This window comes from Protopterus annectens, chromosome 4.part0, assembly GCF_019279795.1.
Source record: "Protopterus annectens isolate FY-2018-M chromosome 4.part0, PAN1.0, whole genome shotgun sequence".
Taxonomy (NCBI): Eukaryota; Metazoa; Chordata; order Ceratodontiformes; family Protopteridae; genus Protopterus; species Protopterus annectens.
In genome coordinates this window covers 509,221,830-509,234,050 of record NC_056733.1, presented here as the reverse complement: position 1 = coordinate 509,234,050, position 12,221 = coordinate 509,221,830, and the positions used below count along the sequence as shown (strand labels likewise).

The 12,221-nt window shown below is 35.6% G+C and overlaps 1 protein-coding gene across 2 annotated transcripts in view; it reads right to left on the bottom strand.

Moving 5' to 3' along the window:
• HECTD4 (HECT domain E3 ubiquitin protein ligase 4) overlaps positions 1-12,221 on the bottom strand; it is a 5,422,508-nt gene that overhangs the window by 3,244,626 nt on the left and 2,165,661 nt on the right. For both annotated transcript variants that reach the window (XM_044068422.1, XM_044068423.1), the window contains exon 23: positions 6,898-7,002. In XM_044068422.1, coding sequence (XP_043924357.1) covers positions 6,898-7,002 — 105 coding nt within the window. The remainder of the gene's footprint in view (positions 1-6,897; positions 7,003-12,221) is intronic.

The window sequence follows — 12,221 nt, the reverse complement described above, 5'->3', positions numbered from 1 at the left end:
TCAAACAGCAACTGACTAGGTCCAAAAAAGAATAAAAGAAGCATACAAAGAGAAGGGAAAAAATTAGGAAAAATCTATAAATACAGTGGCGAGAACAGAGATCTCCTGGAACGACCACATATTGACTAAGATTTGGTGCAGGAATGGTTAAGGAGAGGTGAACTGAAGCCAAAAGATGAAAGGCTAATAATGAAGGCCCAGGATTGTGTACCAGAGCTAAAAAAAAATAATTCATTAGTTACACCAGCTGGCTCACCCACAACTTCTGATAGTGTAGTTTACAGGGAATTTTTAAGGTATGTCAACTCATTACACTCTCAAAAAAATATGTTCCCAATTACCTCTTTCATCCCCCATCATGCATCCAACATTTGCAATCTACCCGAGGAAAAATTATTTGGAGTCTGCTCATGGTATAAATATACCTACACAAATACTTCCAAGCAAAGATCCTAAATCTTCTAGACTTTGTTGCATATTTGGGATTCATACATATACCCCCCCCCCCATTGTTTCTTTAGGAATTGCTTATCCAGTCTCTTTCAAATCCTTTGTAACCTCCTCTGATTGTTCCCTATAGTTACCATGTAATATTTTATATGCCCTACTAATTATCCCTTTTTTAACAGCAGCTTCTGTTCTAGGTTTTACTAAAACTCTACCAGTGCTAGTTTTTCACTTAGGATTGCCCTATTACTTTCTCTCAGTCTATACTCTGGTATCAATACTTGATAGGCAAGGCAATATCTAGCCTGCAGTCTAAGAGAGTTCTTGCCCTCTTCCCATTCTATTACCTTTCCCTCTCTATTTACTCCCAATACTTTTAGTTCATATGCCAGTTTTCTCCAGTAAATTCCAGCCCCTCTTGCCTTTTCTCTATGCCCCTAATTGCAGAATCATCTTTCTCCATCCAAGTGTTGGCTTACTTCTTATAATACATTCTGCTAATTTATGAATACAACATACTGTGTTGGTTATTGTTATTCTCCTTAAGGATCTGCCTCAAAAATCTCAGTCTTGTTCTTTGAGCATCCCCCTGTTTCATCATCATCCTTTTTCACTTTGAATTACAGCTATCCGCTTGTGCTGTGTATAGAAGCCTTAACTGTGTAGCTCTGAAATACCCCATTCAAATCAGATAATCCTAAACCACCTTTTTTTATTGGAAGGATCAAACCATCCCACTTGAGTCTTGCCCTCTTACCCTCCTATATGAAATCCCCTAACTTTTCATTAACATATATTCACAGAGAAATACCAGTTTCTTGTTACATCTTTCTACAAACCTTTGATCTGATCAAATACAAGATACTGGGACATTAAGCAAACTACAAATTTAGATACACTGATACTATCTGTCCAAAGAGATGGACAGAAATACTGCATATGACATGTATTGATAACAATGAATATTAATAACATATTCCAGAAAAAGGCTTATAATCATTTCAACAGACAATTCTTTACATAATAGCAAATATGATTAATCCTTTAGTTTTTTTTTTAAGTTGCACTTTTTTTTGATAATGAATTCTGAATATCATAAACGTGCAAACATATGTAAATAAATTATGTAAGAAAGTTACTGTTACAAGACTACAATCAGAAAATATTTCTAATTCTATCAGTTCTATAAATTTCTATTAATTTGTTTCTAAAGGCATTTGCTAATGGTTCTAATTAACCAAAATAAAATTGGAGAAAAAGGGATATCCATGCTTTGTACCTTTTGTATTTCATACTGTCGAAAATACCTATATATTTTTTTCCTAGGTATTATTTCTACCCCCATGAATGCAGAACTTCAGGCTACTGGCAGAGCCTTCCCATTTGTTCCACTGAGGTGACAGCTCCAGCGCTCATTCATTGCACTATAGGAGAAGAGCCAGAGGAGCTCATTTGTTCCCATTTGCGGAAATATTTTCACAAACATTACTTAATTATAAAAATGTATTAATTCAGTTAAGTGTAATAGAAAATGGATTTCTTCTAAAACCTTAAAGATAGAGTGGCCATAGTACTGAATCAAACACTTTCTAATAATAATTAGTCTACAAACAGAAATTATTTACGTTTAGTTTGCATAATCTTACAAGGTTATTATTCTTTTAATATTGCTCTGCATTTGTCTGTCTTAAAACCCATCCAACCTTTGTGTGGGTTATATTTTTTAATCTCATCTCATAAAACAGACTGTGATCTATATTTAGTAATGAAAAAAGCCAATACACATTATATAAAGATACTGTTTTCACTATTTTAAAATCGGTATCATAAAAGAGTATTTTAAGAATGGTTACCCAAAATGCAAAATATAACTGAATGATCTATGCGGTACAGCAATCATTTTATGAGGAAAAAAATGTTTATATATCTGTGGTAAAATACATTCAATACCTGGAATTACAATTCTTCACCCATCACTCTTTACATTATTTTCTGTTATTTACACATATCATTAAAATGAAGAAAATTATGCATGCCCTGATGATTTGTTTCACTCTAATAGATTTATTACAAATTCTCAAAGTGAACTTAAACTTTTAAGACTTCATTAATAGCTGTATTGATTTTACTAGTATTACAGCTTTTAATAACTTGTCTTTGCTTCTGGATAGAAAGGCTTTTCAATTTCCTTGTTAATCTGCGTCATACACAGTTGACGATTCAAATTAAATTTCTTGAAATGAACTCCAATATCAGTAATAAAGGCATTTACTTTTTTATCACTATGGCATTATCAACATTTTAATCTTCCTGCACTTTTAGTGGCTTATTATCTTGCGCCTTCATTATACTCTTCTGTTAAGCTGAATAACCTTACATACAGTTATAACATTTTAATGACCCAAAAGATCACTTCTTTACTATAGTTTCAATGAATTAATGAAATAAGTTAATTTCATTCTGTAACATTCTTTAAAATATTTCACTTTTGTAAAATAAACATGAATACAATAAATAACTACCATAATTTAATATTTATTTCTAATTTATATAATACAGCATCATGATCTGGTAGTGTGTAAGGCTTTCTTATTTTAAAACGTTTGACTTTAAAATAAAAAAAATCATGTTGCTAGAAATGCAGAATCTATCTTAATTTGGGTTCCAAACACAACCAAGTATTTAGTACAGAATAAAGAATCAGAATATTTTAAGTCAATCAAACCTTTAAAATTCATAATCAATATCAATTCTTAAAGTTTTGTCTTCTACAGACATTGTGGACTCTTTTCAAACACCAGCAGTTTTCTTACACAAAACACAATTAAAATCCTCAGCTGAAATGGAATGACCTCTTAGCGCTCCCAGTCATGATGCTAGACATCTGTAGTAACAACTGGAAGAGGATATTCCGGGATAAATAACAAACACACATACACAAACATACGCCAAAACAGAATTTATCAAGTCTGAGGCACCACATAAACTAATATCATCACAGATCTGTCCTCTGCCTACATATCATCTGAATAATTTCAAGTGATCTTTCTGTCAGGGAATAAATGCAGATGCATGATGTGCAGGCAAGTTAAGAAAAATAAACTACCCTTCAACAATTACACTCCGTTTGCGATCTGGATCACCCAAACAACTGAAGACATGTTTCTTAGTGCAGTAATATGAAAAAAAAAAATGTTTCTCAACCAAATCCAACAAATCTTGCTGAATGCAGTTCAGCTGAAAGTCAAAGGATCCGATGAGTTTCAAATATCACCCAAAGGCATAATGTCAAAAGAACATTTTCTAAAACAGAAATGTTCTTGCCTGGTGTGAAGGATCATCTGTAAATAATCTGCACTGTGATAGTGGATGGTGGAAGAAATGTAACACTGACTACAAATTTACTGCCAGCAACAGACACACTGCACAAAGACAAACTAATTATAAGGTATGAACATACTGGCCTTTCCAAATAAAAAAATTCAACTGACTTGGATGAACTAAAATAAGTGATACATATCCTGCACATCTACACAATGCATAATCAGCCTGCATGTCTCAGAAAAAAAACAAAACAAGGAACAAAAGGGGAAACTGAATCATAAAGGAGCTTGAATTTCAAAACTGAATGAATGCAGTGAAAACTGTCTTGTCAACAACAGTTCCCAAAAGACCAGGAGCAAAAATCCTCCTACCTGGGTTTTTAAGAAATTAGTAGTACAGAATGCTTTTCGTAGAAGTGAAAAGAACCATTAACAAAGGAAAGCAAGTTGTGAAAAAAGCATGTGCCTAAGGGCAAGCGCTATGAATGGTGGCAAACAGGACTCTGGGATGCTTCTACATCAAAAGCTAGATCATCCAGACAACTGAAGACATGTTTCTCAATGCAGTAATATGAAAAAACTGTTTCTCAATGAAATCCAACAATTTTTTCTGAACTCGGTTCCAATGGCATTCCAGTTCTTGCAGGAGGCATTAGTTTTTTTAAGACATTTGCTGAAAATGGAAAATGTGTTTTTCCTTCTTGAGCAGTGTGACAAAAAGAAATACTGCTAGCACAGCTAGTTGGAATTTTGTAAATAATTATATGTCATTAGTGACTATCAGATTGATTTATACAAGATGCTTGTGTTACAAATGTAATGTATTAGAACTGTATGTCATCCGTATATCAAACTCCTTGTACAGACATGTGTGTTGAAAAGGTATTTGTATAGAGTGCTGTGTTTGAAATGTAACCACAGCGTGCCCTACTGGAAGAGAACAGAAGTGTATCTGCACAATTGTAACTGTTTAAATGTATATGCTTAACAGAGGAAATGGAAGGTAAACTCAGCCCAGCAAACTTTAGAAAAATATCTGAAATTAAATTACCTTATATGCTACACAACAAAGAGGCTGTCTCTCAAGTTTTCAATGCAGCTAGAGACACAAAGTCTGTACTAAGAAGCTTTCTTTATTGTCCTTGGATTGAACTAATTGTTACTTTTGAAGCATGACGGAATGCAATTGTTTTAGGACTTTCAGAATCTGACAAAGATCTGAGCAAAAGCCCTTATCTGTATATTTTTACAGGCAGAGCTTCTAGCAATGGGGGTTTTGGCCTGGGAACTAGAAGTCAGAGGACCAGAAATTATGTCATTCTGCAAGCTACTGTAGCAGTAATACTTTAGATATTAATTTAAAAAGTCTCTTAGTGAGACGCATCATTCTGCATTAGGTTACAACAACCACCATTTACATCATCTGCCTTGTTCTAACAGTAAGCTATTAGGGAACAGTATAATTCTTAGATTCAGTCAGGAATATAGTAAAGCTTAGTTTAGATTTTTTTTTTGTGCAAACCTGTACTGCAGTGCTATTTTAAATATTTCCTGTGGTTTTGAACTCTGATGTTACTCTAAATATAAAGTTAGTATTATCTTGTACTTTTACTTATTATGAAATATATTTCAATCTTTCATTGTGCCTGATCTGTGTAGAGATATTTAAGTTCTGAGAGTACTTGCATATTTATTTGGTGACACTGTGTGGGTCACTCCTAGTAGCCTTGCTCTTGGTTAAACTACCATTTGTATTAATATTAATATCACTCATTATACTGGGTACACTTGGAAAAGCCTTAAGGTAGCTGGCAGGAGTGACTGCTGATACTGAATACTACCTCACAGTACGGGCAGAAGGGGGCATAGCTAGTAAATCTGTGCCACCCTTTCCCGTGTGTGTGTGTAAATCAAACCTCAAAGATTGTGTGTGTGTCAACTACTTGGACAGGGACACAAAGCACTGGTTGGACAGAGAGGATGTTGGTGGTCTTGGCTTGGTCACTCAGTTGAGATCTCAGCTCTATAGCTGTGCCAGTGGAGAGCCTTACTGGGGATCTGGAGAAAGGAGAAACCAGCCCCGAACTGACTGTGGTCTCTGTGTGCTCTTAAGGGAAATTGCACTTGATGCAGAGAGCTGCATCTGGAAATACTGTGTGTGTACTTGTCATCCTCTTAGTGAACATCCCCCAGTATTGCCAGTGGTGAGGACTGAGGCTCCTTGATTTCTGGTCCAGTAAAGGGTTGTCACAAGTAGACTACTCTAGCCTCTACTACACTCAGCTCTTCATATTAATCAACTGGAGTTCACAGAGAGTACATTTATCACTCTCTTAGACGTAACAACTTCTAAACCCGCTGACCAGACAGAATAAATCAAAAAAGGGAGAAGAGGAGCACCTATGGTTCCTTTGTCATAAACTTAAAGAATGGCAGATTACAACTACATCAAATTATGGCAGCTTACTCTGTGTTTATACATAATGCTGTGAACAGCCCTAAGGGTTACACAATGCCTTCAGCAAATCATTACTATGAGTTAGCAGCTTCAGTTTAGTCTCATACTATGGTATGGAAGAGATTCACAGCATGAATCTCTTACAAAACATTTATCAGTACCCTGTATTATGCTGAGATACTTAAAGGCATGAGACACAAAAGAAAATGCAGAAAATTTAGTCCTCCAGCTCTTATTTTTGAATTTTGTGGTTCAGGGAAGTTCAAAGTAGTAGTGAAGGAGGTCTTTTATATTTACACTGGGTAAAGTTGCCACTGAAGAGGTGGTCGTCAAAAGTTGGTACAGAAAGATCCCCTTGAGCAAATTTACTCTGTCAACAACAAGTCAAGGAAGGCATAATATGGAGAAAAAAAAAGACTGAAGTAAATGGTGTTCTTAAAGGTTTTGTGATATGTCTGTAAAAAGTAAATTATGTATGTGTGAAACTCTCATTTGCTTTTACAGCTGACCTAAACAGATTTACTGATGAAGTAGACAGCCCACTACTGTATTGTGCATATGGAAAAAACAGTCTGGAAGGTACTAGCGAAGTTGTATTAGTACTCATTTTTGCATCTATTGCTTTCAAAGTAAAACATAGTTTGCATTAAGAAATTTCAGTGCATATACCTGGGCCCGAACTGTACAAGCAAAACCCCACATAGCCTTGTCAGGAGTATTGTGCTCACGACCACTTCGCATCTCAAAGGAAAACGTAACTGTATCTCCTTCCACCTTACAAGAAAAAATTGTGAGAAACATTACCTAGTGAAATATTATTATTATACAGCATTTCATAAATTCAGAATTGCACATACAACATAATCAACAACAAAAGTATATGTTAATTTTAAGGTCAACAGTGTCTTTAGAACAAGAAATGGAATATCTATTATGCTGCCAGATATGGCACTTCTTAAAATAAATGTTTAGTGATATCCTTGAGCTCTTAATTATAACCACATAGTAAAAAGAAAAATAAAGGAATACCGGCATGCAGTTGCTATCTTTCTGCAAGATACCAAGTTCAAAATCAATATTACATACAATATACATTTACAAGGGTCTATACTACATAGTCGAACTCACAGGAGTCCGAACGATGTAATATCGAACTGTGAAGTTCGAAACCCAAAAAGTACAAACACACAGAACAGCGATTTTTTCCCCAGGGAAAAAAAATCGCTGTTCTAGTACAAAAAAAAAAAAAAAAAAAAAAAAAAAAACCACGTACGCTTTAAACTTAATCTAATGTGGGGGGGGGGCTTTGTCCCCCCCCCCCACTTAAATATACCAACTCTGACATCGCACCACAGTGGAGGAAGCAGCAAAGCTGCGAAAACGGCCCACCAATTGTTTTCCCTGGGAAAAAAATCGGTGTTCCATGGCTTCGCTATTTCCGTGTTTCGAACATTTGGGTTCAATATTACAATGTTCGGACAACTGTGACTTCGACGTTGTAATATCGACCCCATTTACAAGTGTATGCATGTACCTATACATACCACACTATGCAGAAGACAATTTCAGCATGCAATTGTAACTCTTAGGCTGAAAATACTTGCTCATAGTGCTTTACTGAAGTCAAAGACTTTTAAAAACTTTACAGCACAGCAAAGTTACTGGCCATGAAAAGCAAAGACATACCCTCCTATCAGGCAGAAAATTTTTAACAGCCTAAACTCCTCTTTACAATTAATTGAAATTCTTCACCAGTCCTTAAACTGTAAAGTCATTATCCCTGGGGAGTGGGGATAAACCAAACAAATATGAAATTACTATGTTGTTACACAGTAACTATTGAGTATAAATTTTATGTAGGATCAGGATAAATGCACACCAGAAACATCACTTACTACATGCTTCTGATTGCATGAAACATGCATGTAAAGAATAAAAGCAGTATGTACTAATCAAATTCTGATTATTTCAAAGCTGCTTGATAGTTTGTCTACTTGTGTACAGTACAGCATATGCTAACTTGTACGGGGGTGTCCAAAGAAATGTAATATTTTGGAGGGACTCAAGGTCTTGAACTCTGATTTCAGGGGGCAAGCAGAGCTGAGAACCTATGCTACATTTTCTTAGTAATGACAGCATGGTCACTGTTTAGAATTCTACATATAATGGACATTCAGTCATGGTGTATTCAAGGTATTATATGACTACTTGGCTTTCATTCAAAGGTTAGGCATCCTTAGTCCTTCCCTCAACAAAACAAGTGGTTGGACTGTCATGGAAGGGATTTGATCTTGGGTACCCAACCAAGAATGGCTTAAAGACTGTAACAGACCATTTTTCAAAGAAACATACAAGTCTAAATGGAGAGATTATAAAGCAGCAAGTAAAAGAGAACAGTATTGCTGGAATTTAATTCATCCTCAAGTCTTGGTGAGTACCCTTCATGAGGTAAGTACCTTCATGAGGTAGACCCAGTTTTTCACAAAATCTCACCGAGATGACACTGATATATAGGCTGCATTTTATATAGCATGTATCATGGACAGCAGTAGGTTAGAAAATAAAAAAAGACAGCTGGGTGCACAAGACCCTGAATAAAAAGTGGCCAATCCTGCTAGGCGCACTGGTGTCAGGAATGGAAAAAATGAAAGTGTAGAATCCTCAAGATACAGAAACATTCCTAAAATGGGGCCAGGCCAGGCCAGACCCCCCCCCCCCTGTTGTAGAAGGAAATAGTAGTCCATAAAAATTGATAAGCCAGAAAAGAGCCATAAAGATGATAGGGCTAAATTCTTGGCTAGGCTTGTAACGGCCTCAGGGCCAATAACCTAGTAACTTCCTATGACAGAATGGACTATTGAGGATAAAAAAGAAAGTATGCATTGTTAATATAAGATAAACAAAAAGCCTGACAGAGAGAAATCAGAGGAAAGAAAAAATACTTGCACAAGAAAAATTGTCAGAAGTTTCATATAAAAATTTGTTTTCATTAATACAACAGATTTATGAAAAACATTATATAGTCCAAGAAACCTTATGCTATTTGGAAAAAGAAGCAACTACGGAAATGTGAAAAGAAAGAACAAAATCTAGACATTTTTGAAATGTATAAAAAAAATACAGCAACTAGAAAGACCTCAGAGGTTTCTAACAAAGATGATAAAGGGGCTCCAGCATGGGTCTTAAAAAAGACCAAATGAAGTCCCTGACACTATATGCCGTATCATGGGGACACTTATGCCTGGGCTACAGAGCAATCCAAGACCCAAACCTAATGAACTTACTGCATATCCATAAATCAAATGGGACGAGGGCTACCGGTTCCAGGGACCTAAATTTGGCCTGCGACTTAAACAGAACATGCTGGAGGGACAGATTCATCTCCCAGCAACTGCCACATCTTTGGTACAGGCTATCACTTGCAGTGAAACAGTGCGTCACTATGACATTGGTCAAGAGGAACCTGGACAAGTGGATGGGGCACCATAAATTCTTACCGGGGATAGAGTCTACAACCCTCCTGGACATGGGAAGTCATCATTAAATACAATCTTGGGTACTGACTAGCATTTCTATGGTATTACATTGGGAAGAAACAACTATTCTTAAAATGACCTCCGGTTCGACAGCCTAGTAATCTCCCATGATCCTATAAAATATGGACATGGGAAAGAGAGAGATCTGACATGATGCAATATTTATGCAAAGGAAAAAGCCAAATTAATAAATGCAAAAAAAGCAGCTCCAAAGATATTCAAAAAGAAATACAGGCGAAGGCATCCAGATATGGAAAATTTCACAACAGAAAAAATAAGAACACAATGAGGGAATGCAGAAAAGAAGATTAGTAAAGTAAACGTTAAAAAAACATAGAAGCTAAGGTTACGGAATACCTGTGAAGTGAAGGATTTAGTGTAGAAAGTCTAATACAGGTTATATCAGAGAATGATGGAATGAGTCTCCAAAGTAAAAAGTAATAGGAGGAGATGTAGAAATCAGAAGAAAAAATAAGGACATGGGAAAGAGAAAGAGATTTAATATGGTATAATATTTATGCAAAGGAGAAGGCAAAACTAATCAATACAAAAAGAGCAGTGCCAAAGATATTTGAAGATAAATACAGGCAAAGGCATCTGGATATGAAAAGTTTTACAATACAAAAAATAAGAAAACAAACATGAAAATTAAAAAAGATAATTAGTAATAGAGAAATTAAAGAAATAGAAAGTGAGGTTATTGACTACCTGACAAGTGAAGGATTTAGTGTAGAAAATCTAATTTTAACATCATCACAGCAGGAGAGAGCAATGGATCCCAAAATTAATGAGAATTTCCTGGAGCAGGAAATATCTGAATAGTTGCCATATGAAGATACTTTAGAGACTTCCACAAGAAACAAGTACAAAAGTTCAGTTGCAGTTGTACAGCAAGGGAAGGAACAGGAAACTGTGACAACTGACACAGTCAGCATTGTGGAGTGATAGGCCAAGGAGCTCCCATATTAAAGAGCAATAGAAAACACAGGATGAAACTGAAGAGAATGTGGCACAGGAAGATTGTTCTGGAACTTTCTGTAGAATGTCCACAGAAAATGGAGAACAAAAAATGTGCCCTCAGTTTAGATGAAAATGATCTAAGAGAAAAGATGCTTGATTTAATAGAGGTGGACAGATATATTAAGACGAATGAAAGAAACAGACTACAGAAAATCAATAAAACCCAAAAAGTAAAACTAATGAACAAAACAATTAGGACTGTTCAGAGAGATTTGTGCGATGTAACAGAAGTAAACAGGATAAATCCCACAAAAACACAGGGCAGTAAGGGAATGGAAGGGGAGAAGCCAAATGCAATTGTGGAAGTATCTAACTGTGAAAAGTATAAAGCAATTAAGACCAGACGTGTCACTGTCAGAAGAGTATAGAAGAGGGAACAGATAAAAATACTCAGAAAGACAGATATGATAAAAGCAATGCACAATATCAGAACAAATCAGGATCTACTGTGTACAGTCACAAATAAAAAAATAAAAATGTCAGCACAGGCAGAAAAACTTCTAAGATATACAGATAAATATAAAGGAAAAGTACCAAATAAGTAGTTTACTGATGACCCAAAAAAGTTTTACAGAGAATTGGGAAACAAGGCAAAAGGAATTGCAACACCACCAAAAAAGAAGAAATAGATACATTTTGGAGAAGTATATATGAAGATCCTGTGGAACATAACAAAGATGCTAAATGGATAGAAACAATAAAAAAAAAAAGAATAAGAAGTTTAATTTATTTATTTACATTTGTTAACCGGGTAGTGTCCGACTGGGTCAGGAGCCCGTTTTCAGCAGAGATCAGGGGAGAAAAGATCTACAAAGTAAAAACATAACATAAAAGCAACATACAAAATACAAATTGGTAGATCTAGAATTATACATTAGTAGTCATACGATAGCTAAAGTAACAAATAAACATTACAGTGATAGCACAGCATAAGGCATATCATAATACAGGTATATAGATAACTGAACACTTACAGAGACTAAAAAGTCAAAGGAGAAAAAATATCAGAAAAATTGATTAACAAAGTAAACTTGGACAGTGATATATGTCATGGCATAATACAGAGATACGTGATCTGTCAGGGCTTTCAGGGCTTGTAACCAGAGTGTTGAATCAAAATAGAGAAAAAGTATTGCTTTGTTTAAAAGGGGATGTGAGAAGTTGTGAAAAACAGGAGTTATCCAGGAGAACTACAGGGGCGGAGCCAGGTGTTTCTAAGATATTCTTTTGTTTTTGTTTTAAAGAAAGAATAGCTGGGAATATTTTATATGTGCTGAGGGAGAGCATTGCAGGTCTTTGCTATTTCACTTGAATAGAGGGAGTCACCATGGTATTTGAGAGACTGGGTAATTTTTAGCAGTAGCTTGTCTGATGACCTAAGCCACCTGGTACTGACATGTGGTTGGAACACGGTGGAAAGAACAGGGCAGAAACTGG